Source organism: Gopherus flavomarginatus, chromosome 2 (assembly GCF_025201925.1).
Source record: "Gopherus flavomarginatus isolate rGopFla2 chromosome 2, rGopFla2.mat.asm, whole genome shotgun sequence".
NCBI lineage: Eukaryota > Metazoa > Chordata > Testudines > Testudinidae > Gopherus > Gopherus flavomarginatus.
Window position 1 is genome coordinate 89,024,224 of NC_066618.1, and position 27,473 is coordinate 89,051,696.

At 39.4% G+C, this 27,473-nt stretch overlaps 1 protein-coding gene across 1 annotated transcript in view; it reads right to left on the reverse strand.

Annotated features, from left to right (window-relative positions):
- TRANK1 (tetratricopeptide repeat and ankyrin repeat containing 1) overlaps positions 1-27,473 on the reverse strand; it is an 82,704-nt gene that overhangs the window by 43,767 nt on the left and 11,464 nt on the right. The window contains 10 exon segments of the mRNA XM_050937858.1: positions 1,491-1,652; positions 9,902-9,983; positions 9,985-10,073; positions 11,835-11,966; positions 12,557-12,695; positions 15,681-15,764; positions 17,391-17,509; positions 20,354-20,504; positions 24,776-24,902; positions 26,594-26,728. Coding sequence (XP_050793815.1) covers positions 1,491-1,652; positions 9,902-9,983; positions 9,985-10,073; positions 11,835-11,966; positions 12,557-12,695; positions 15,681-15,764; positions 17,391-17,509; positions 20,354-20,504; positions 24,776-24,902; positions 26,594-26,728 — 1,220 coding nt within the window.

The window sequence follows — 27,473 nt, forward strand, 5'->3', positions numbered from 1 at the left end:
GCAAGGAAGCACCCTGAAAATATGGTAACTTGTATTCAAAATGATGTACGAATCCTAACTTTTTTTCCAGTTCTTCTCTCTGGTCGAGAAATCCCTTTTACAACAATGGCTAGCCATATAAAATGACCGTTGACTTGTATCTGAACTGAGAGAAAAGATTCTGTAATACTATCAAACCAGCTTTTCAGGATCAGGCATTGCAGTGGAGTTATTTCTCCTTAGAGGCTGCTACTTCTAATGCTCGCATCAATCGCTCACAGAGTATAAATCTACACTTTGAGCTGCGGGGGTGGAAATCCCTGCTCAAGGAGACATACCCAAGTCAGCTCTGATCAAGTTGGCATACTCCCAGTAAATATCTATACTAGGCACATACTTTGGCAGCTAGCCCCTCCTGCCATAGCTACCCTGCTATTTTTAGTGCACTAGTTCGATCACAGCCCTTGTGTGTATGCCTCTTTGAGCTGGTAATTGCACATCCAGCTCAAAGTGTGGAAATTCTCAGTGTCAAAACAAAATGGCAAAGGCGCACACTTCTTCCTTGTTGAGGTTGATACATTTATAAATTTTTAAAGAAAAAAATGAGATGTGCATCTTAAACAGGATTCACACCAGAGCATCTAACATTAAGCAAGTTTAGTTAATCACAGAAAATGCTGGAGATGCTACTAACCATCAGCTAACCTCTCCTATGTAACTTTTTCTTGCCAGAAACTGCCATAAAAAGCAGAATATATGCATAAGTCTTTCTGCAGTTCTGAATACAAAGATCGGCCCCTTTCCAAAGTCAGTATATTAGAATTAGAATAAAATTAAATCTTCCAGCAAACACCCTGGAATAGCTACTAAGGGGTCATTAATAGCACAATGTTTAATACGCAGAAAATGGAATGCTAGCAAACCTCCAGTTTATTCAGTATGATTGAAAAAACTGTCCAATGAAGCTTTGACTAAGGTAATTTACATCGATGACAAAGTGGTGGAAAATATACTAATACTTATCGCACATAGATTCATTAATGCAGTTATGATGTAACATGGCACAGACATGATATAATTATTAAAACAACACCTTTTAGATTATATTTGGAACTAGTATACACAGAATCATGCATTGGCCCTTTCCTCACATCAAAATTAAAAAAAAAAAAAAAACCAAACAAACAAACGAAAAAAAAACAACACACACCACAGTAGTTAAAAGCATAAAAGAACAGACCTGATATGTTTACATTCTTTTGCCATGACATTAATAATGACTGTATAAATTTAAGTATCTTTTCATTGTACTGAGATTTATTTTTATTTCTGTATTCTTCAAAAAGTTTAAATTAAAAAAGGCAAAACCCTCCAACAAGAATAGGAAGTCATATTTTTTCTGCAATTATTTCTATGTTACAGATACTTGTGGAAAGCACTCTGTGTTAACATCAAAAATATTTTTCACATCTATTAAGTTTGTGAAGGAGAGAGAGGGGAATTCACTTTACCTTTTACAGTAGACAAACGCTTCAGAAACCTCTTAACTGTCTCATGCTTCAACAAATTTTTATGCTGTGCTTGGTTTTCAGGACTGCAAAACACCAAGAACTGCTCAAAAGCATCCAGAAGAGAGTTGACTTCATTAACTGAGGCTTTGCTTTCACTCCTTCCTGAAAAAATATCACTGAAATTGGTAATCCTGTTACTTATTTGTTTGTTGGTGGTATGATTAAAAATATAATTATACAATGCATTTTATTGGCAACTTCTGGAGTGCTAATATGGATAAAAACTTTTTTTTTAAATAAAAACATAGTAATGTAATACCTCCCAAGTTATCTCATATTCAGGATAATGTACAATGACAGTGTGGTTTACGTTAGATAACAAATGCCCTAAAAGCAGAAGTCCAGACTCAGCATGAGTTTGCCAGCAGCTTTGTGGAATGTAACTTTGTCCACATGACAGACCATATAAGAATGACAGCTAGAGACAGCACGGGAAAGCTAGTCATCTTCCAGGAGATCCAAAAGGGAGGTCAGACAGTTTGCCAGCAAGCAGCCACTAAGGCTCAGCTCGCCTACTCCTGCACTAAGCCCAGAAAACCCTGCCATTCAGAATTATGCTTCAGAAAGGGAATGAGGTGTAAAAGTGCCAAGGCAAATGGAAAAGAAATTTTTGAGTGGAACAGGCAACCCTGGACTAATTGATCATATAGGACCCCAGCTCAATAAACTTATGACCATTGTTACTACAACCCAGGCTGGAGGAATTAAGTTGATCTCTTCATTCTGAAGCCACTAGCATAGGGCCAGGGAAGACAATAATACAGAGAGAGAAATGTAGGGACCACTTTTCCAGGAACCAGCGATAGAGGCGGCGCACGTGAAAGTAAAACTCAGGGCACTACATTATCTCTATATATGCAGGCTCTGAGGTTGGCTCAAGCCATGACTGACTTTGCCCAGGTCAGAGCTGAGACAGGTCTCCTCTGTTTCTGAATTGTGATTAAAAACATTTTAAAAATGCATTTCGAAGTTCGAGCATGGTGACAAGTGCTTTGTACTGTGCAAACTTAATTTTAGCTCCACCGCTTTGGTGTAGACAATACTTTTATTGTGATACTAAACTTTGCTATTATTTTTTGTGTTACTGTATGCAGTAGTTAAGACTTTCAGAGCAATGCAAGGGATTTAGCCATACATCATCCATTAAAATCAGAGCTGGTCAAAATTTTTGAAACAAAGTAGGGCTGTCAAGTGATTAAAAAAATTAATCGTGATTAATAAACAAAAGAATACCATTTATCTAAATATTCTGGATGTTTTCTACATTTTCAAATATACTGACTTCAATTACAACACAGAATATAAAGTGAGCACTGTACACTTTGTATTTCTTTTTTATTACAAATATTTGTACTGTAAAAACCACAATAGTATTTTTCAATTTATCAAGTCTTGTGGTGCAATCTCTTTATCATGACAGTTGAACTTACAAATATAGAATTATGCACCCAAAAAAAAACTACATTCAAAAATAAAACAATGTAAAACTTTAGAGCCTGCAAGTCCGTTCAGTTCTACTTCTTGTTCAGCCAATCGCTCAAGTAAGTTTGTTTATATTTGCAGGAGATAATGCTGCCCACTTCTGGTTTAAATAACCTGAAACTGAAAACAGGCATTCACATGGCACTGTTGTAGCCAGCGTTGCAAGATATTTATGTGCCGAATGTGCTAAAGATTCATATGTCCCTTCATGCTTCAGCCACCATTCTAGAGGATATGCATCCATGCTGATGATGGGTTCTGCTCGATAACGATCCAAAGCAGTGCAGGCTGACGCATGTTCATTTTCATGATCTGAGTCAGATGCCACCAGCAAAAGGTTGGTTTTCTTTTTTGGCAGTTCGGGTTCTGTAGTTTCTGCATCAGAGTGTTGCTCTTTTAACACGTCAGAAAGCATGTTGCACACCTCATCCCTCTCAGATTTTGGAAGGCACTTCAGATTCTTAAACTTTGAGTTGAGTGCTCTAGCTATCTTTAAAAATCTTACATTGGTACCTCCTTAGCATTTTGTCAAATCTGCAGTGAAAGTGTTCTTAAAACTAACATGTGCTGGGTCATCATCCAAGACTGCCATAACACGAAATATATGGCAGAATGCAGATAAAACAGCAGGGGACATATAATTCTCCCCCACGGAATTCACTCACAAATTTAATTAACGCATTTTTATTTAAACAAGTGTCATCAGCATGGAAGCATGTCCTCTGGAATGGTGGAAGAAGCATGAAGGGGCATACAAATGTTTATAATTTCTGGCACAAATACCTTGCAATGCCAGCTACAAAAGTGTCACGTGAATGCCTGTTCTCACTTTCAGGTGACATTGTAAATAGGAAGCGAGCAGCATTATCTCCCGTAAATGTAAATAAACTTGTCTGTATTAGCGATTGGCTGAACAAGAAGTAAGACTGAGTGGACTTGTCAGCTCTAAAGTTTTACATTGCTGTTTGAGTGCAGTTATGTAACAAAAAAAAAAAAAAGCTCTGTTTGTAAGTTGCACTTTCATGATAGATTGAACTACAGTACTTGTATGACGTAACTGAAAAAATCTCTCGTTTACAAATATTTGATCACAAATGATTAACAAAAATAATATAAGGTGAGCATTGTACACTTTTTGTTCTGTGTTGTAACTGAAACCAAAATATTTGAAAATTTAGAAAAACGTCTGAAAATATTTAATAAATTTCCATAGGTATTCTATTGTTTAACAGAGCAATTAAAATGGCAATTAATCACTATTAATTTTTTGGAGTTAATCGTATGAGTTAACTGTGATTAATCAACAGCCCTAAAACAAACTGTTTGCATCAAACACAAAAACACAAATAGCCAACTTCTTTGTTTTTCAAGAAAAATGTAAATTATCCCCCACCCTTATTCCCTCTAATTTTTTTTGCCAACTTCTGTTTAGCAAAACCATTATCAATACACTTTAGTGACCACCATCCTTCTCTTCTTCCAGCCTATACAGGAAAACATCATGACCAACAGCACTGGGTCCCCACCTATCAGCAAATAAGCTGACTAAAAAGGGACTGCTTGACACTGCTTGTATAAATAGCTCAACTCTACCTCCAAAACTGATATAGATCATATATTTGGGATGGTGGGAGGAGGAGGAAGGCAAGGAAAGAAATACAATAAATTACCAGCAGGTAATACTTCCTTGTCATGTGTTTGTTCTTCCCCCAAGAACTGGGGAAGTGGTTATTTTAAAGAAATACTTCAGAGAGTTTTGAAGTGTTCTATTGGAACTACTGTTTGTATTCTAAGCCTGTCAAGTCAGGTTCTGTACTTAGCAGGGTCTGATTCATAGGTCAGAGCCGCTCAACCAGCTGCCAGTCTGGGATTCCGTCTGCCAGCCCTACTCATCCCCCTGCCAGCTGGGGTCCCAGCCGCACTCAGCCTGCTGCCGGCCCGGGATGCCAGCTGCCGGCCCCACGCAGCCCACTGCCAGTCTGGGGTTCCGGCCACCGGCCCTCAACCAGCCAGGGTCCCGGCCACTGGCCACGCTCAGCCCACTGCTGGTTTGGGATACCAGTGCTGGCCCGGAGCTCTGCTCCTGGCCTTAGCCCAGGGCTCTGCAGCCGCCCCCAGCTGTGGCCACAGCCTGGGGCAGCGAGGGGTGCAGACAGGGGCAAGAGAGGGCACAGTTCAGCACCTCCACCTTAAAAATTGTTCCAGGCCACTGAGATATTTTTAAGTCCTGGTTTACTGCTTATATGAGACCACATGGAACAGCGTACTGCATCTGACCCTGTGCATGCCCTGTTGTCATTTTTTTTTCCCCACTGTGGAGTTGAGGGGTACATTTGACAAAAAGTCAGCTCCTAAGAAAGCAAAGTTAGATGTCTGTTCGTTTCAGCCTTCTTGGACAGACATGTTTGGATTTAGTCAAAAGAAGGATCGTGCTGTTCATGCTTTCTGTTATGGAAGTGTTGTTTGTTGCATATCAACTGTTCGATAACATTTTCAAAACGAAGCACGAGAAAACCTTTCTTGACAAAGCACACAAGACAAATTGATCAAAAAGGCAGTAGCAGGATCAGAGAAGCAAAGCAGTGTTTTTAAATGCTTAGGCGTAGGTAAATATCAAGATACAGAAGAAAGTTACAAGACTGCACAATGCATTGCAGAAAAAACGGAAAGCCGTTTACACATGGGGAATATATAAAAAGTTTTTCTCAGCAGTTCGGAGGTTTTGTTCAAATGATTTGCCAGATAAAGACATGATTATATCTAGAATAAAAGAACTGACTGTCTCTACCAGAACAGTTGGGAGACACATAAGTGAAATGGCAGAAAACATTAAGGAAAAGCAGACGACTGCATTAAAAAGGCACAGCAGTGTTTAGCATTGCAGTTGATGAGAGTGTGGATATAAACGACGTTCCACGTTTGGCAGTTGTTGCAAGATACTGTTCTTCCGATGAAATCCAAGAGGAACTTTGTTGCCTAAAACCCCTGCATGGCACAGCAAAAGGGGGAAGATATAGCGGAAAAAGTTTTGTAAACCGTTGTGAAGAACGAGAAGTTGACAACAGAAAAATATTTTGTGCGACAACAGATGGTGAACCTGCCATGGTCGGAAAACAGAAGGGATTTGAAAAGTTACTTGAAGATCAAACTGGCCCGACAGTCAAATTTCACTGTATCATCCATCAAGAAAACTTGTGTGCTAAAATTTCTAATTCAGAGCTTAATAATGTGATGAATACAGTGGGGCGAATTGTGAATTTCCTTGTTGCTCGATCTGCTTTGACTCACAGACAGTTTCAAGCACTGCTAGAAGAGATGGACAGTGCTTATAACGACATCCCACTCCACAGCAACATTCAGTGGCTAACTTGTGGTAAGGTTTTGGTGCACTCTGTAAACAGTTTTGATGCAAATCAAGGTCTTTTTGTCAGAAAAAAGACAAAACTACCCTGAACTGAATGATGACAGATGGCTGTGTAAGCTCATGTTTCTAACTGACATCATCGCTCACCTAAACAAACTCAACCTCTATGTCCAGGGTGCAGGGCAAATGGTTCTGGATCTTTACGAAGCCTGGAAAGCATTTGTTGTGAAACTAGCAGTTTTTTCTCGGGATATTCGAACTTCTACTTTCCGCTACTTCCAACACACAAAAGAGCTATCGACACATTACACTGTCAGCGTTGATGAGACTGGAATGTACATGCAAGAACTGGAATAAGAATTTTCTGACAGATTTCCAGTGTTTTGGCCCAATGCTTTCTTTTCTAATTAAACCTGAAAAGTTCAACTGAAGCGACTTGGATTTGTTTGTATTTCAGTGGATGGGTGTTGAAGATTTTGAAATGCAGCTCATTCAGTTAAAAAGCTCAGAATTGTGGGCATCAAAGTTCGGAGATCTGTGGAGTGCACTTGAAGCTACCGAGAAAGATCATGGGGCTTCTATTCTGACCTGCTGGATGTCCCTGCCAATGAAATTTAACCGTTTGAAGAAAATTGCGTTTACAATGCTTTCAGCATTTGGATCCATATACCTGTGTGGACAGGTATTTTCACACATGAAATCTGACCGCCTCGGAGCTGGTTAACAACTGATCACTCAGAAGCCTGTGTGCAGCTTAAAGTACCCAAATACATGCCAGACACTGGAAAACTCAGCAAGGAAAAGCAAGGGCAAAGATCACACTAAACTGATAAGATCTGCATTTTAATTTAATTTTAAATGAAGCTCCTTAAACATTTTAAAAACCTTATTTACTTTACATACAACAATAGTTTAGTTACATAATATACACTTATAGAGAGAGACCTTCTAAAAATGTTAAAATGTATTACTGGCACACAAAACCTTAAATTACAGGAAATAAATAAAGAATTGGCACACCACTTCTGAAAGGTTGCCGACCCCTGCTGTAGATTAATCCCATTACTTCCTGTTCTACCTTCTGTGGCCATGGCAAACAATTGATCACCATCTTCTTTATAACAGCCCTTAACATATTGGAAGACTTATCAGGTCACCCCTCAGTCTTCTTTTCTCAAAATTAAATATACCCAGGTTTTTCATCCTTTCCTCTTTAGGTAAGGTTTTCTAAATCTTTTATCGGTTTTGTTGCTCTCCTCTGCACTCTTTTCCATTTGTCCACATTCTTCCTAGTGGAGCTAGTTCCTCAAATGTCTCCATCTCAATTAATTTAGTACCCAAGCCTGATGACTGCCACTTATTTAAATTGGCAAAGGGAAAAAACTAGCATGACGATCATGTGGGAGTCCTGCCAAAAAAAATTTTATCGGAGAGCTTGCTGAAGCTTATGAGAAGACAGACCAGAGATATGAGGGACTGCATAAGCAGCAGCAACATTGGAACTGGTTGCAAAAAAGAGCCACAGCACTCCTAGAGGGAAGGTAACCAAACCATTGAAAAATCTCTCACCAGCAGCAGGAACATCATCTCCCCAGCCTGGTATGTAACAAACGCTAAATGAGGAGAGGGAATTCAAAACTGATTTAGAGGGAGGAAAAAGAAAAAAAAAAACGCGCTACAAATATAAGAGGCCTCATTCCCAAAACTCCACCATATCTACACTGCATGGCCATTGAAACAGGCATGGGAAACTGAAGGGGCTGTATGCATGCTAGCCTATAAAGCAGGTACAGTAGCACATATTTCCAAGACACTCAAGCAGGATCAACCTGAGGACATCTGGAATTTCATCTTTGTATTGGTTGAAGTGCTGAAAATAGCTGTAGTGCTACTGGACACCAAATGCTTCTCCTCACAGGATCCTTTCCCTAAATGTTCTCCAAGTTTTTCTTTTATAGAAAGCCCAGATGAATTGCACTAATGACTATGTGACCCATTATAGAATACCTAATTTTACAAATTGGTACTATTTTTTTTAAAAAAGCAGTCTCTGTAACATAGGATCTAATAATGGGACCTGATAATCAATCTGAGTGGAGAAATGGAATTAGATCCTTCAATTCTCACTTGGTTAATCTGTAATGAGTTTCAACTGAATTTATTTTCTCTCTATCATTTCTCTCTTCCTCTTCCAGCTGGAACATGTACATGAAAACGGAAATGAGGACCAGAAGAGTACAAAAAGATCAGAAGAGGAAGTGTGTGGGTTAGGCTATGAATACCAGCAGCAGAACTCATCCTTTTTGTCCTTCTTGCTCCCTGGTAGATGGATGTAACAGGTCAGGATGTTTTCCTTTATTGAAAGGAGAACAGTCAAAAAGGATCCAGTTCTCTTTCCAGTTGCTAACATTATGGAATGGTAAGGTACTGTTCTAGAGTGTTAGATCCTAATCAGATACGATTTTTATTTCATTAATTTTATACTGTAATTATGTGTGTCTTCTTCATCCAGACATCTAAGTGAATTTAATTTGGCAGTTCCCAACAGCATTTGAGCCTGTTCAATGATGACAGGTCAAACTGAGTTCCAATCTTGGAAAAATCATCTACAGAACTGGCTAAAAGAGGCACAATAGCTGCATTTACACATAACAGAGAACAAGAATGAGTCCTCAGTCTCTAGTCTTAGCCTCAGCTTCACAAAAGCTATTGTATCTCATTCCATTGCAATTTTAGGACTATAAAAAATTGAAGGTTATCATTTCTATAGCACCCAGAAGCACAGTGAACACTTCATAATAAATAGGAAGATATGACCCAAAAGAGTTTTCACAACTATTTAAGCACATATGTAACTTTAAGCAGATGAGTAGTCTCACTGATGCTCAAAGCTAAGCACATAAGTAAGCGTTTCTCAGGACTGGGAACTGGTTTTTGCATAGGAGGCAATGAGAGGGGCTGACTAACATTAGAGAGGGGAAGGAACATGAAATGAACAATAGTTGCAGCAATAATTCAGTTTGGATGTGAACAACTTGGTGGTAGAATTTTATTTATTTATTTTTTTTTAATAAAAACAATGATGTTAGGATTCATCACGAAGCAGCAAGACTTAAGGAGGAATCTGTACGAGGCCAAAGTAATAATTCAGCAGGTCAAGGCTAAAAGGGCATTCTGTGCATCAAAGGCAGTTGGAAAAAAAAACACAGAGGTGGCTGTAGGAGAAGCAGACAACAGGGCATCAAAAAGGCATCACCAGCAGAGCAGAGAGGCTTCAGGATGGTGCAGTAAGAAGTTGGAAATGTCAGCAGGGGCCTTTGTAGACATGGACAAGATGTCTAACTTGATGCAGAGGACAAAAGGGAGGCGGGTGACAAAAATAGCACACTTTGATACACTTCCACCAGAGAAGAACCCTATAAAAACTTACCTATTACAACCTATGAGAAGTGTAACATTTCTGTACATGAAGAATGTCATTTAAAATGAGGGAAGCAATCAGTACCTGATGATTCCTTAGAGGAAGCAGCATGTCTTGCTAAGTGACTGTTGATTATATCTACTGCCTTGAACTTTTTGTTTTTTTTTCAAGATATCTGCAGCACACCTTGCTTGTGTGTCTGGAATAGTGGGGTCCACCCCAGCATTTAGGAGCATCTGCACATTTTCTATCTGACCTGAAACATAAAATAAATACAGTAAAGAGTTAGCACTATCCTCTTGTCCAGAATAAAAGAAAAATCACTGCCATGGTTTCAAATGTTTTTAACCAAAGAAAGAACAGCTCAATTTTACAGAAGCTGTTATACTTGGAGTTGGTCCTTAGAGAAAACAATGCATTTTATCAATTTGTTTTGGGGATTTGGGGGGGGGATGTATTTCTGATGTTGGGTTTTATGTTTTTGGTTTGGTTTTTTTCAGTTTGGTGGGTTGGTTGGTGAAAGAGGAAAGCATGTTCAAAAGTATCTAAGGTACTTAGCATGAAACCATAGCTAGTCACTAGGTTTTTTTCGTATCAGGAGTGACATAATAATATTACCACCTAATAACAAGCCTTGTCGCATACATTATCTCCATTTTGATAAATATGACAGTACTACCATTCTCTTCAATGGAAGCTAGTATCCTAATATTAACTGCCTCTAAAACACTGCAGAACACACACAATTGGCCAAACCCCAAAATATACATTCTGATTTGACACTTGACACAATATCTTTAATATACCACAAGGCTCTATACTCCTGTCTCACTTTGTCACATTCCATTATGATGGGCACTGTGCTACCCTGATAGAAGGAGATGTACTCTCTTTGCCTCAAACAGCTGAACACGTGCTATAAATCATAGTCAAAGAACAGTGAGGAGGAGCATCGGAGCATCAAAGGACCAGCCAGGCAAGTGAAAGGAGCATAAAATGATTGCTAGGAAAGCTGCATCAGATTATTTCCACTTTCCTCAGACACAACTGCAAGTTTAACAACTTGAATCACTGTACATGTCTCGCTTGCTAGAATACCAGGCAAAACTTGGAGAAGAAAAGGATGGGAAGAAGTGAGACACCTTGGCACGCTCAACACAGTTCTCTTGCTTTTATACACGTGTGCCTTGCCATTCATGTTATTTTAACTGAGTTTTGTCAGCGAGATGGCTCTGAAATGTCTTCCATTATCTGCTTCGCAAGAACTGTGCTTGCTGTGCAACAGATGGAATAGCTGTGAGAGAAGAAATGTGACCCCTCTACAGCAAAACTAAATTAAATAGTCTGAATGAGACTCATACAGGGAGGCCCCAGAATGCCACTGTGTTTAATGAACAAAAAGCCTAGGGTCACTTCAGGACTGATGCTTACTTCCTGTTTCCACCCAGTAGATTTATTAAGAAATGCAAATAAAAAGCAAACTAGGTTTCTATAGTTATAAGATAAAAGCATCCACAGAGATGGCAGGGCTATTTGACCCCCACAAGAATGCTAAAGAAAAGCAGCTCCCTAAAGTTTACATGTCTAAGCCAAGACACACTGCTACTGACATCAAGGGAAGTTTTTATTTGGTTATCCTCTGCAAGTGAGAAACTCAGACTAGTCTGAGGCCTAATTTTCTTTTAATTTCTGAGAGCATCAATACGTAAATGGACCAAGAAAAATATAAATACATTGCAGCAAGTTGTGGCTAAATCTTAATCCACCAACCAAAATAAAAGACCTTACACAGAATAACTATGCAAAAAGACAAAGAAATTGTCCACCAACACAGCGCCCTACAATTTTTTAAGTTCTGCTATATTTGCTATAGTTATAAATGCACATTGAGCCTGCAAGTCTTTTGTCATTCTCCTTCTTTGCATGAAATAAAGAATATCAATGTTTGGAGTTTTTTTCTTTCGCCATAAAAAACAAAAGCTCATGATGATGAAAAAGTCCATTTTGAATTACATACGTTTCATAGGATATCCACTGGAATGAGAGGCCACAACATGCAAGACTGTGCAACCATCCTGGTCTTGCTGGTTGATCCTATCCTTCAAGTCTGGTATCTTATCTAGTAGCCATGTGAAAAGATGGTTCCCTTCTGAAATGATTATAAATTAAAACCACATGTTATTAAACAGCATACTTTGTCCTGTTAGGACAGGATAGGGGGAATTATTGCTCCCGCGCACCCTTGCCAAAGGTGGGCAGACAAGCTATCAAAGACTTTCTCTTTAAAAGTTAAGGGTGACAGAGAGGAAAGTATAGCGTAAAATACCAAGCAACAAATGGTGACAAGTGCCAGCTGCATTGTTGGAGATAAATAACCAAATTTTGCCCTAACACGTGCAGCTTTGAATTTGGCCCGCAAATTTTAAACATGTACCCTGATCCCCAGACAGGTTTCTCAGAGCTGACACATTCAGGGTCTGAGATGGTCACATCACTTACACTTCAGGGTTGAATCAAAGAAGACAGGGCCATTATTAGGCTCACAGGACTCCCAGGTACACATGAACTGGACACACAGTTCAAGTAATTACTCTTTAAAAAAAATGACTAAAGCTATGGAAGATTATATATTTTGGATTTGAGCTTACTTTAGATTGTTAAATATGAGCTTTATCTGTAAATTCTCTGTAGGTTGACTACAGTCGCTTTTGTTTTATGCTGACATGGGATGTCACTCACTTGCTTTGATACAGAGGTTGATGATTGCATGAAGTGGGTACGCTCCAATGCTCCCAACATTTGCTCCAATGGTGATCAGCCACTCTACCAACTCTGGTACCCTTTCCATTCTCTCATAATGGCCAAACAGGACATATTTCTGATAACAAAGAAATAGAGAGATATATTACTTTACATATGTGAAAGAAAACTTGATATCAACACAGACACCTCAACTAAGGAAGAGATCATTCGAGCCATCAAATCCTTAAAAACGGGAACATTCCTAGCAAGGATAAACTTGACTGCAGAATTGTTCAAGGTAAATCCTAAATTAGCAGCATCTATCCTGGCACCTCTATTTACATCAGTCTGGAAAAGGGAAATAGTGCCAGATGAGTGGACCAATGGGGCTACAGTGAAGATACCGAAGAAAGAAACTCTCAGTGTCTGTAATAACTGGCGTGGTACCACAGTTTTATCTGTGCCAAGCAAAGTATTCTATAAGATTATAGTCCAGGGTATATCAGAGGCAGCTGATACCATTCTCAGAAAAGAGCAAGCTGGTTTTCGGAAAGGGCACGGATGCACAGACCAGATCTTCACTCTACGAAGCATAATAGAACAACGCTTAGAATGGCAATGGCAACTCTACATACGTTTCATAGACTTTGAGAAGGCTTTGATAGCATTCACAGGACCAGCCTATGGCACATTCTGCAGGCATATGGGATTCCTTTCTGTATAACCAATGTCATCAAAAGCTTCTATTTCAACTTTACGTGCAGTGTTGATCACAGTGAGTTCAGTTTTGAAGTCAAAACAGGAGTATAATAGGGGTGTGTCATGTCTGCAATCCTCTTCAACACTGCCATCAACTGGGTAATGCACCACACAACAGAAGACATGCCAAGAGGCATTAAATGGACACTCTTCTCATCCCTTGAAGACCTGGACTTCGCAGATGATGTCGCTCTCCTATCACATACCCAACACCATATCAAGAAAAAACAACTTGACTCAATGCATTCAGACAGCAAATCGGGACTGAAAATCAACCGCAATAAGACAGATATCATGACTTTTAATATTGCCTCACCAGCACCAGTAAGGATAGAGGATTATGTTCTCACCAATGTAGAAACATTCACATACTTTGGTAGCACCAACAGCCAGGATAGTGGAACAAGTCAGGACATCCGGAACAAAAATCAGTAAACCCAGGAACACCTTCAGGAGCTTAAACACGGTCTGGAAATCATCAAACTACAACACTAAAACCAAACTCAAGATTTATCAGAGCTGCATACTTTCAACACTACTTTATAGTGCAGAATGCTGGGGAGAAAGTATGACATGTCTAATTCCATATAACCTGCCTCAGAAAAATCCTCCGTATCTTTTGGCCCACAACAATCTCAAACCAAGATCTGTTGACACAGTGCAGCCAAGAAGATCTGAGCACCATCATTGCCAGGGGATGGATTAGTCATGTTCTTCCGATAGAAACCGATTCCATCACCGTAGTAGCAATAAGATGGGCACCTGAAGGCAGGCGAAAACGAGGCTGCCCGAAAACAGCATAATGAATTGCTGTGGAAGCCGAGCTGAAAAACCTAGGGCACAGCTAGGGAACCATTGAAAGACTTGCCAGAAACAGACAGGAGTGGAGGAGCTTCGCTGCTGCCCTAAACGCCAGAGGTGTAAAAGGAACATGACAATCTGTATTATTTCATAATGATCATCATGCTAGTAAGGAACACAGCCTTATACAGCATTTCTATCTGTAGGCTTCAGTTCGTCCATCTGAGAAGTATGGCTCCTAGATCATGGGCCTTTTATAAAAAGTCCTCTAATCCATTCACATTAATTAAACATAGACAATTTTTTTCCTTGGCAACTAAAAGCTATGATTAGCTGATGTGGTTAAACATCTTTACATTTAGTTTTGTCTTCCCTTCCTTCTCAGGGCTTCTCCTCTTCCCTGCACCATCCATGGAACAGCTTTCCACTAATGTGAGTAAAAAACAGCCCCAGTTTCAAAGATGTACAGTAAAAATACTAACTGTGCTGTTGAATTACAGGATATATGGCAATCTGTCACATCCCGTCAGATATACCCTACTACAGGCTTAAACTTTTAGCCAGTAAATGTAACTGTACAGAGCTTACTTTATAGTCCCCTAACCTATATATTTTCTTATACTTTTCAATATCTGAATTCAAATCACTGAAGATGAGGCATTTAACAGCAGTACAAAGAGAACCTTAAGCATAAGCTCACTGTAAAAACTCACATCAACAGCAGGTTCAGTACAATTCCACAGCAGAAGGTTTTTAATCCTCTCTTTTAACACCATATTGCACAATTTGCACACAACAGCTAGATGAGACATAAGTGACCTGATTTAGGTTTTAAAAAAAAAAAACACAAAACCAAAAAACAAAACAAAAAAAACAAATCAGAAAACCTATGGATGGCGTGTTTCATAATTCAAAACAGATTCTGTAGCCCCTGCTTTGCCTTTGCAATTGCAACTCATTGATTAGTACCTGTCATATGACAGGGGATGTTAAATTATGCCCTCTTGTGGTTTCTTTGAAACTGAGATAACCCATGGACAGTGTCTGATCCTGCACTGCTGAAGAAAATGGGAAAGTGGTCATTAAAGTCAATGAAAACAGGATCGGGACTGCAGAGTTTGTAGACAGAGATCTTCCCTGCTGCGATAAAGCTTTGAAAGACCTCAAATGCAGCAGAATCTGTGAGATTTCACAAGGAAGGGAACAGCAAGTCTATGGATATGTCATCTGAGGGTAAAGGCAGCTGCCACACTCTCACAACTGATTTAGCAACTTGATTGTATAGTGCTGGTTACCAAAGCTGATACAAACAAGACTCTTATTTTTTGTTACAGAATTAGTGTATTATACAGCTCATTGAAAAAATTCTAATATTTTTGACAAAGAAGGAGACAATTTCAGACAAAATGTTTTGACCAGCACTAATGACATATTTTTACAAACTGTTTAATCTGTGCTCACTCTTATTCACAGAATATTAAGCCATTTAGTAAAACGACTGTGAAAAAAAGAAAAAAAGATAGTCATCTTGTTAAATAAAATACATGCGACAGCACTGTACCTCAAAAAGATCCTTCAGTGATAAATGAGTGACTCTCAGATTTCTCGGCAACTTGCCTCTCTCAGCTGCCACCAACATCAAGGACTAGGAAAAACAAATATTTATGAGCCTACAAGCATTCAGATACTCATTTTAATGTTTGTTGATGCATTTAAACAAACTTTAAAGGGAAAAATCTGACCAGTGCTCTCTACAGATATATTTTTTTATTACTATCGTTTGTGATGACCTATCAGATTCTCAAAATATTAAAGCTTCCTTTGTCTTCTCATTCATTAAATCCTTTGCCAAATCAAACACTTTTCCCCACCTGAGCTTCTCATCACGCACAAGTCACTACAGGCTGCAGCATTTGCCATTGTGTTTATGCTCCAGCATCTTCAGTGACAAAAGGATCTCTCCGGCAACATGTGTTTACTTAAGATTCAGCTGGTGCTCTGAAGCAGGAAACAGTGCTACTCAGACCTCAGTGCAGTGTTTCTCAAACTGGGGTCGCCACTTGCATAGGGAAATCCCCTGGCGGGCCGGGCCAGTTTGTTTACCTGCCCCATCCACAGGTTCGGCCAATCGCGGCTCCCACTAGCTGCGGTTCACCACTGAAAGCCAATGGGGGCTACTGGAAGCGGTGACCAGTAAGTCCCTCGGCCCATGCCGCTTCCAGCAGCGCCCATTGGCCTGGAGCAGCGAACCACAGTCAGTGGGAACAGTGATCAGCCAGACCTGCAGACGGAGCAGGTAAACAAACCAGCCCGGCCCGGCCAGGGGCTTTCCCTACACAAATGGTGACCTCAGTTTGAGAAAACACTGCCTCAGCGGTTCAGAAGCCAAATTAGAGATCAACATTACCCAAAAGAGCCATGGTAGTGTGACTTCATTGTTTCATTTACTATAGTGCTATATATTCATATTTAAGCAGTATGACGGGGAAATGTTTAGTTTATGTATATCATTCTCATAGCAAAATGACTGACCAAGTATTATTCTTGTATCAACTACAACTGCTTAACAACATAGCAAAAGCATCCTGACTGGTTAATAATTAAATCACACAGTGTTTTAATATCGTGCTGCCAAGAGCCACAGAACACATACATTAAAGAGCCACTTGCAGCTCACAAGCCTCAGTCAGAGTATCACTGCATTACATGATCTGTCTAGATGGTTATTACGTCATTCAGAATTTAAAGAAGTACCATCAACTTCAAATCTTAACAAAAGTGAGAATTAAATTAATTTCAGACACTACACACCTGCTAGTGAGTTTTCTAGCTAGTTTTTGCTGTTTAGCAATCATATATATTCCTATTTTTGTTCTCCACTTCTCTGTTGCTGGGTTAAAGACCCACACAGATCAGAAGACTGGCTGGTCATACCAAAGAAACAGTAAAACTGACCATAAATGCAAACTAAGATAAATATTTTTTTCCTCTAAATTTCTTTCAATTACAGTCATTTGAAGTGTCTTGTAACCACAATAAGCAAAAAGAAACAAATAAGTTTTTGAAGTTGACTGTGTACCTTTCAAAAGGGAAAGAGAATTTTAGAAAACTATTTTCTACTCAGTTTCTATTTTTTCTAATTCTAAAAATCAAGACATTTGCACAGGGGAACAATAATTTCAGATTTAAAAAGCAATAAGAAAATTCAAAGCTTATTATTGAAAAAAAATAAGCAGATTAACTAATATTCCTGACACGGCAATAAACTTACCTGCCACATTCCTTTCTTGGCTAATTTTTCTATTACCACCTGCCAAACTAATGCATCAAATCCTTGATTCAAAATGTTCTTGAAAATAGAAAGAAAATATGGTGCTATATATTTTTCACCTAAGAAAATAAAAAAAGAAGCTTAAGAAAAGTGGTTAGCATATGCAACTTTTACAAGCTGTGCTCTCCAAGTACAGCAATTCATTTCATATGGTCAATTCTTCAGTAGTGATTAATACATTGAAACATTTTAAATTAGAAGATACATTTCACATAACTAATACTAATAAGATGTCTACTCAACAATTAGTAAGGGTGCATTATTTTAAGGTGCCACAGATTTCATGAACAATGTGAAATTAATCATTTGCTTTTGAAAAATCTCTGAAGCCCAAAAAAATCTAAAACCTTCCACCAGTTTTTCTACTTATGTGTATGAACAGAGACGTTGATGTAAGTGACTGACTTACTGACTAAAACAGGAATGAGAGTGTACGAAGCAAGTGAGAAAGAGGCATTGCCGGAAACCAGATGGCATACCCTTGGGCTCTCTCAGGCAAAGCTCGTAAACCAGACCACTGAGCAACAGTGGAGGAGGGAATGTAGGATCTTGGGAGAGAGGGGTCTGACTCTGCCACAGAAATAAGTAGTTAGTGAGATGGGAAAAGCCAAGTATCCTTTCGCATGTGTTTTTTTTCCCTCTTCCCACTGCTGCCATCACAGCCGTTTCTTTCATTTGCTCTGGGAGACTATTCCACAACTTAATACATCTCACTGTAAGTTTTTCCTGATGTTAAGCCGAAAATTCTCTCTTTCTTCATTACTCCGAGCTATTCCTTGATCTGCCTCACTGACAAGGAAAGCTGCGTGGGCTGGAAGAAACCAGTACATTCGGCATTATGATTCATCCGGTCTTAAGTTCTAGTCTTGGCTCTTCCCTGACTCTCTGTGGCCTTAGGCAAGACACTTCACCTTTCTGTTTCACCTTCCCCATCCACAAAATGCTTGGGGGAGAGGAATGTTGTATAAATTAATCAGTTAATGTATGGTGCTTTGATAATACCATAAAAATGCTAAGTATTATTAAATGATTACTTTCCTTCCCTGGTGCTTACATCATTCATATATGTGGGGAAGTTATATCCCCACAAGTCTTGCTTGACCAAGATATACATGGTCAGTCCTTTGTATTGTTCTCCTTATACCTCCATATCACCTCCGCTCCATAATCATTTGTAATGTTCATTTATAAATTCCCTTCGGTTTGACACAATTTGTTTGTGTGTGTCATACCAGAACGGTAGAGGACTATTCTCCAGCTCTGTAGTATGACTTGGACTATGCAGCCCAAAATAGAACAGGTGCTCTGCTACCAGATAAGATTGCAAACTCAAGTCTAATTGGCTGCTCACTGCCACTGCAGGTCTCTTTTAGTATTAATGCTTCCCACTGAGTGAGCATTTCTAATTATTCTTCCCGGGACACGTTGGCTTACACGTACTATAGACTAATCTCATTTTGAGATTTTCTGCTTATATTTATTTATTTTACTCTCCAGGTCCACCTTTTCTGTCCTGTGTTTGCAAACCAGCCCATTTTTGTAGCAACTGCACATTTCACTGACATGCTGTCATTCCTTCCCCAGTCATTAATAGAGACATTAGCTAAGACTGTACCACATTACAATCCATGTTACAACTGCTGAGCATCCGTAACTCCAGCTGACGTCAGTGGGAGCTGTGGTTGCTCAGAATCTCAGAAAAATTAGGCCCTAAATCTCCAGACTGCACTTAGTTAAACTCATTGCATATATTGTTAAGCTATAAAGCCCAGTAAATTCATGGAAAGATTCCCTTTCAATGGGCTTTGGATCTAAGTCTTTTGGCCAGTTTTTAATATAAATGACAGTATTCGTTCCAAGCCATTCTGAATTAAACTTACTGCATTCTTTACATCCACTAATTTTGTAATTCTGTCCAAAAAGGCAAGCAAGTTTACCTGGGAAGATTCATACTGCTCTCGGCTGTGTTTCCCTTTTAAACATTTTGTGATTGTTCCTCAGGATATCTGTTCTATTATTTTACTAGGGATGGCAGTTAAAGTTAAAAAGTGGCAATTGCAAGGATCAATCTTCTTTCTTTTATTGCAAAATCAGTTCTACATTTGCTTTTCCTCCAGTCTTGTGCTGCCTCCCAGGTAATCCAAGTTTTCTGAGACCCAACCAAACCATATTATAATTAGAGCTGGCTAAAACCCACTATCACTTCTCCTCCTTTACCCTCCCACTAAAATAATGGGAATTCCCAACCACTTGAAAACATTTTCCATCCAATAGTGTTGTAAATGGACTGATTTTTTAAAAAAAAATCTGCAGAATTATTTTCAGCAAACAATTTTTCCATTTTTTTTAAATCTAACTTTTCTTAAAAAGACATTTTTATATTTTGAATAAATCCCTCAAAGTGGCAGATGACCAATCAAAATCAGCAACAAACTAAAAAAAATTTGACTAAACTTGGCAAAGGAACAAACTGAACTGTTTTTGTAAACATTTTCTGTCAAAAATTTTTCAAATAGCAGTAATTTAAAAAAAAATTTCATGGTTTCACGAAGTTTTTCTTCTTCCACACAACTTTTCATTTTTTTATGAAAAAATTCAACCAGTTCTAACTGTAACACAACTGGGGCACCTGTGTGTGACAGCTCATTCATGTACGTGGCAGTGGTGGTGTTATGGGAATGTCGATATTCCTCATCTATAAACAGGATTAAGATGATCCCTCCCATTTACAGTGGCCACCATACAGCTATCAGATGTTGTTAATTTTCAAATCTGATCCTGGTCGGTAGACACCAAATTCACTATTCCAGGAAGAATGGCTCAAAATCCTATACACAAGCCCCTCAACTGTCCTGTCCCTATTAAATGAGTCTAAATAAAATACAAGTCTCAATCCAATTTACCGTTAACACTTGTGAAGATTCCAACTATAAAATCAGCAATTTGAGATTGATCCATAGAACCACACAGAAGATTCAAACCACGAGAAAATGCAATAACTGCATCATGAGTTCTCGACAACTGCAACAGCGAATAGCCAGCTCTATAGTAGCCCTAGTGGAAAAACACGACAACAACATTGTCATCAAATCTTGTTACTTCTAATTTTAGGAGATTAGGAGCCCATTTCTGAAAGCCCTATGGAAAACTATCAGTAACTTTACAATGGGACTTTTTCCCTGAATAAGACTTGCAGGATCTGGTCTAACTACATACAAAGTTATCAACATTTTAAATAGTTGAGAGAATTACTCACATATCTACAGAAGAAAGCTGGAAAATATTGTGGGCATCTGAATATGATGTTTTAGTCTCTGAAGGCCCAATATCTTTTGGAAATCAAATCAAATTTTGTAAACAAAAATATTTAGAGATTCTCATTATAAAGCTAAACATCATTTTCTAGTCCCAAATTACTTATGCCCCAAAATGTACCTCATGTGTGGTTTGTAATACTACTCTCTCAGCTCATTACACTCAAAGAATTCTGTAAGAATAAATATGACGTTGGCACTCATTGGTAGGGCCCCAAGAAAAATCACAGATTTTTTTAAAATAAAATTCACAGCAGTGTCACAGGCCAAGTAGTGAATTTCACAAAATATGCATGGGATTCAGTCAGCGAAAGCAATGAGGCGTCCGGTGGCACCTTAAAGATTAACATATTTATTTGGGCATAAGTTTTCGTGGGGTAAAAAGCACACTTCTTCAGATGCAATGGAAGGTCACTGTTGCATTCTTTCGCATAAAAATCAACTGCCGAGTTCCCCCCAGACTGCTGAGATTTTTTCCAATAGCAGAGAGGCAGAGGTGGGCATCAGTGCATGCTGGTCTTGTGCCCAGTGCAATTTGCAGCATGTGTTCCAAGGGGCAGTGTAACTGGCTACTGGATCTCGCATAAAATCAGCCACAAGCCATGCCAAACATGAGACTGTTGCATATAGCTATCTGCTATTGCCTCCGCCTCCCCGCTTAGGCTGCAGCTAAGCAGGTTCCAAGCAGCAGTGATGCTGGCTACCACGCCTTGCATAAAACCACCCACCAAGTCCCTGTCAAACTACTGCTCTGATATGATGCTGCTGCAGGCTATGAGCACAAGACTGTTGGGGGGTGGGGGGCAGGGAGGAAGAGAGACTAAATACAGTTCTATGCTCATTTCACAAAAATCACAATTTTCTTAGGACCTGACTCACTGAAAATGCTCACCCCTGTATTTCACAATGTCATTAAAGTGTCTAGAAAGAAAGCAGGGAATTCTCAATCAAGACTTTGAAAAATAACCAAAGAACAAGCTATCAAATATATTTCAACCTTCTCACAGTGGAGCAAAACTCTTGAATATGTGCTTATGTCAAAAAGCTAGTACAGGTCTGTTGCATCTTACGCACATTTAACATGCGCGATTTCAGCTTTGCACGGTCGGGAGAAAGAAAAAAAAACAAACAAACAGGGGATTCCACCACCGTGAGACGCAGATCTGCTGTTCCCACTAAAATATTTGGGGGGAGAGGGGGACTTATCACAGGCCTAAAGACATGCTGTTGCTGTCAAGGGTCTCCTCTATAGTAACCCTGGAGAGTTGACCAAAAAAAAAAAAAAAAAAAAAAAAAAAAAAAGGTTCAATAGTGTGTCTGCCCCAGAGTGATTGCGAGATGGGAGAAGCAAATCTGCTGTTCCCATTACAGTACTCAGTCCCCCTGTGCCTCTCATACTGTGCGCATCTCGACGCGCTGAGTGAGATTCTGCTGTGCCTGTACTGTTTTAAAAGACAGTACATATTTTTCGTACTGTATAACATGGCCCCTAAACGCAAAGCACCTACTTCATCTGGTGCTCAACTGAAGAAACAGCGATGTGTTCCAACGCTGGAGGAAAAACTGGCCGTGTTGGACTTATTGAGAGACGGTATGTCCATCGCCAATGTGGCCTGTAAATATGGCTGCAACAAATCTAGCATCTGTGCCATCAAGATCTGAGACACAGAAATTCATCAAGCCGTGGCATCAAGTGCTCCAGTAACTGCTAAGGTGACAAGCCAAGTGCATGACAAGACTTTAGTGAAGACTGAAAAGGCATTAAACTTATGGCTGGAAGACATGAACCGTAAATGTGTGCCTACTGATGGCAACATGTTGCGAGAAAAGGCTCTTAGCATCTATGTGCTATTCAAACCTCCTGCCGAAGAGGGACAGCCTTCTGATAAGAAGGAATTCAAAGCCAGTCAAGGTTAGCTTAACAGTTTTAGGAACTGCTTCAACTTCAAAAACGTGAAGACTACTGGTGAAGCTGCATGTGCCAATGAGGACGCAGCAAAAGCCTACCCCAAACAACTAAAGAAAATCAGAGAGGAAAGGGGCTATCTTCCAGAACAAGTTTTTAATGCTGACGAGACTGGGCTCTTCTGGAAAAAAAATGCCACCCGCACTTACATTTCTAAATCAGAAAGACAAGCCCCTGGCTTCAAAGCAGCTAAAGACCGTGTGACTGTGTTACTTTGTGGCAATACGGCTGGGCATTTAATAAATCCGGGCTTGCTCTACAGGGCTGCAAATCCCCGTGCACTAAAAGGTAAGAACAAAAATCTCCTGCCTGTGTTCTGGCAATCATATAAAAAGGCTTCAGTGATGGCAGCATTATTTCTGGATTGGTTCCACAAGTGTTTCATTCTGGAGGTCAAGCAGTACCTTGAAGGAAAAGGACTTGACTTTAAAGTGTTGCTGATCGTAGACAATGCTCCTGGCCATCATGCGGCACTCCGGTTTGCGCATAACGATGTTGAAGTCGTCTTTCTCCCTCCTCCAACGTCTCGACCAAGGCGTCATGAGCTGTTTCAACGTACACGAGGCTTACATTCTCATGGATCCTTACCACTATGGATCCTGATCCCAATGTTAATGTGATGGAGTGTTGGAAGTCCTTCAACATTGCTGATCGTATCACTTATATTAAACACGCAATGGATGCAATCAAGCCTGAAACAGTCAATGCATGTTGGCGAAACCTATGGGAAGACTGTGCGAGTGATTTTAAGGGTTTCTCGACAATTGATAAAGAAGTGCAACTCATTGTTCAGGTGGCCAGGCAAGTGGGTGGTGATGGTTTCATCGACATCCTCGAGGAAGAAATTGAGGAATTAATTGGAGGGCCATAGAGAAAAACATTGACTAACGAAGAGTTAGAGGAACTGATAAAATCGTCTACAGAAGACGAAGACGACGAGGAACAGGAAGAGCCAGAAACTTGGAATCTTCATAAATTTTCTGAAGTGTTCCAAGCAGCGAAACACTTGAATAATTTAATTTCTGAATATGATCCCTCTATGGCACGAACCCTCAAAATCACATGTAGTATTACAGATTATTTGAGACCGTACCAAGAAATGTTTGAGGAGCTCAAGAGACAACAGCGACAGTTGCCAATCACCATGTTTTTAAAGGAAAAACAACCAGCAGCAGCAGACTCTACACAATCAACTTCTCGAGCTGAACCAGAACAAACCACTTCGTTTAGGACTCGCTCTCCATCACCCAAGCCTGGCCCATCGTCTCCTGGATCGACATCAAGCCCTGACAACTCAATAATAGCCGTGTCAAGGGAAGAGGAAGACTAATCATTGGAGTGCGTACAGTACAAGACTGGTGACTGTTCAGGTTTACAGTACTGTATTGTTTTCATTTTTTATTCTTTCATTCTTCTGTCTGTTCTTAAAAATACTGTAAATTTTTACAGTACTGTTATATTTTGCATATGTAGTCTTTACTATATACTGTATGTTCATTGCCGTATACAATACTTTATGGGTGATTTAAGGGATTTTCAAGGGTCACTTTGAATATATGCTGTTTTCACTTTACGCGCTGACCGCAGAACGTAACCCCAGAGTAAGATGCGACAGACCTGTACCAATTTTCAGTATCTGTTGAAGTATTTAAATGGCTTAGACATAGGGCTTTAAGCATATATTTCATTGCTTCACTGAACTGGGGTCATAGTAAAATAATTTTTCACAAAACAGCTTACTGTATTGGAATTTGCATAGTGCAATGAAACAACATGGGAATTTCATTCTACAGCACTTAATAAAGGTTTCTTTATACCTGGGTTCACGGTAAGCTAGTTTCATGTCATTCAGAATACAAAGCATTTTTTTTTACGTCAAAAATATATATTTGGCTACTGACTAGGGATCCTGAAGTTACTATTCTCGTTTTCTTCTTACAAGATATTGTATTTGTGTACTGATCTTTTTAAAACTAATTTTGAATCTTGTTTGGAATAATAAGGCTAGCAAGCTTTTCTGGTCTGTTGGATTAAACATGCCGTACCTTAACATATGACAAATCCCACTGGAGACTCTCCTTGGCACAATGATGTGCTTCTTCCCACTTACCAAGGCTGTAAAAGGCATTTGATTTGTTGCACAGTAACACAGCCATGTCTCTATGAGAAACCCTAGGAAAATTAACATATTAATGTTAAATCAATTTTTTTTAAAGAGATAGATGGTACTTTATAGTGAACAAAAATTTGACAAAACTCTTCAATTTATTCCACCAAACAGAATTATGGTACAAAAAGATATCCTCTAGAAAGAAAATAAAGATCCTGTAAATTCAGTTAACACAATTCCATCACTTATAACAATATTCCATAGAGAAAAAAACTACTTTAAACAACATTAATGTTACAAGGTGAAGTAAAGAAATACAGTTATGATCATACATGCCACCTTAACTCTATCCCACCTTTTCCAGGATATGTATGAAATACAGTCTATTTTAGGACTGCATTCTATTTTTCTCATTTAACCTCTGAAGGAAAATATTGAAAGTACATTGGTTCAATTAAGGAATTTGGATAGGTTCATGATCAGGTCCAAGGTCTGAGTGGAACACTGGGGGGGGTGACCTGCAGGTGGTAAGGACAGCAAGTGTGCTTCAGCAACCAAGAAACACTAACTAAAAATACAGGGCTAAATCCTCGGCTGATGTGAGCTGGCATAACTCCAGGGACACCAAATTTATACCAGCCGAGGAACTGAAAGAACATTCATTTAATTCTTACTTGGTTTTTGAATATTGATAATTTGAATGATGGCGATCTGACCCAAACCAGTGGACCCAAGACAGTATCTAGGAAAATTTATACTAAAGATCCTGAACCTAGACACCAAGGCATTGGACTGGGTCTGAGGAGGAGCTGAGATACAATCCTGGCTTTGTCACAAAATCTCCATGCCTCCATTCTTTACTTCAGAGGGATAGCGTGATGATAAATCCATTAGTTTGTGTGAGGGGCTGAGATACTACAGCATTTGGTCTTTGCGATGAGCATAAGTACAGCAGATAGACTCGAAGACTTTAAGACCAGATGGAACCATCATGACCATCTAGTCTGACCTCCTGCACATTGCAAGCCACAGAACCTCGCCCAACCACTCCTATAGTAACTTCTGGCTGAGTTACTGAAGTCCTTAAATCTTGAGTTAAAACAGGAGTTCCCAAAGTGGGTCGCGACCCCATTACAACGGGGTCATCAGGACTGATGTTAGACTTGCTTGGGCATGGGGCTGAAGCTGAAGCCTGAGCCCAACTGCCCGGTGATGAAGCCAAAGCCCGAGGGCTCAGGTTCCAGGCCCCCTACCGGGGGATGAAGCTCTTGGGCTTTGGCCATCCTGTCCAGGGCGGCAGGTCTCAGGTGGGCTCAGGCTTCGGTCCCCTCTCCTAGAGTAGTGTAGTAATTCTTATCAGAAGGGGGTCACGGTGTAATGAAGTTCCAGAACCGCTGGTCTAGCCCAATGCCAATAGAAAGAATCAGAGTGAAAGAAAAAAAGAAAAACAAGTCAGTCATAGTAAATAGTTTAATTCAAGTTTGAATTACGCTTATTTTAATTTACAATAATTCTCAATACTTATTTTGGGCCTGTTCAGGTAATTTGATTAGTATCATGCCCATTTTACAGATGGGAAAAAACAATGAATCAGGGATGTTAAGTGGCTTGTCAAAAAACAAAGAAGAGTCAACATCAGGACTTGAAAATAGAGCTCAAGAGTTCCTGATTCCTGCTATCCTTGGATAGCTGGATCACTTATCTTTAAAATTCTTTTATAATTTACTCTGACATACATTAGCTGAATACTTACATCCCCCACTGGAATAACTGAAAGAGCATACGTATGGCTTCATCGTAGTTTCTGATGGCCAAGAAATAATTTCCATTTTTGAAGTTCTCATTTCCAGCTTTTTTCATAAACTCTGCATAATCCATGGGATCCATGCTAGTTGAAAGGGAAAAAACAAAACAAACAAATGAAAGCTCTATGCTATGGTGCTTCTCCTCCCCCAAAATCACAAGAATACACTTGTTTCCATCATAAAGGACCTAATCCTGAGAGGTGATAACCAGCTTGTAAGGACTTCAGTGAAAATTATGGATGTTCTTGGGATCAGACCCAAAATTCTCTCTTGCAATAACAATTCACTTTGGTTCTGAAACCAATTTAATCTTCATCTCAAATTTTAAGTAGCAACTTCTCCTCCCACCAGTCATTAGGAGCAGGACAGATAAAACCCATCTTTCCTATCCAAGCAACTGAAGATTGTGAGGTGAACTTGGACCACAGCACTGACTTGAAATTTACCCTCTCAATTTTTGTCTCGACCTTTGGCTAGCAGATTTAGTCCTTTGGCTGGTAGGTGCTTGGTACAGTTCTCAAATCTTGCTGGAATCTTATTTTTTAAAATGGTATTTAAACTAATTTATTTAAATGGACACGCACATATACATACACTGGAAAAAACCGTGAGACAACTATAGAATTGGTTAAAAAATTCAAATTGAAAGTTTAATTTTAGTTGGTTGAAAAAACAGGAAACATTTCTGGGGGAGGAAAAAAAATCTATTAATTCTCCTGGGGTTTGACCAACTTTCCTGGTTATACATTTAGGCAGGCAATTACACAGCAAGACTGCATAACAATTTGATTACTGCCTGAAAACGTTATACAAACACAAGAGAGATAC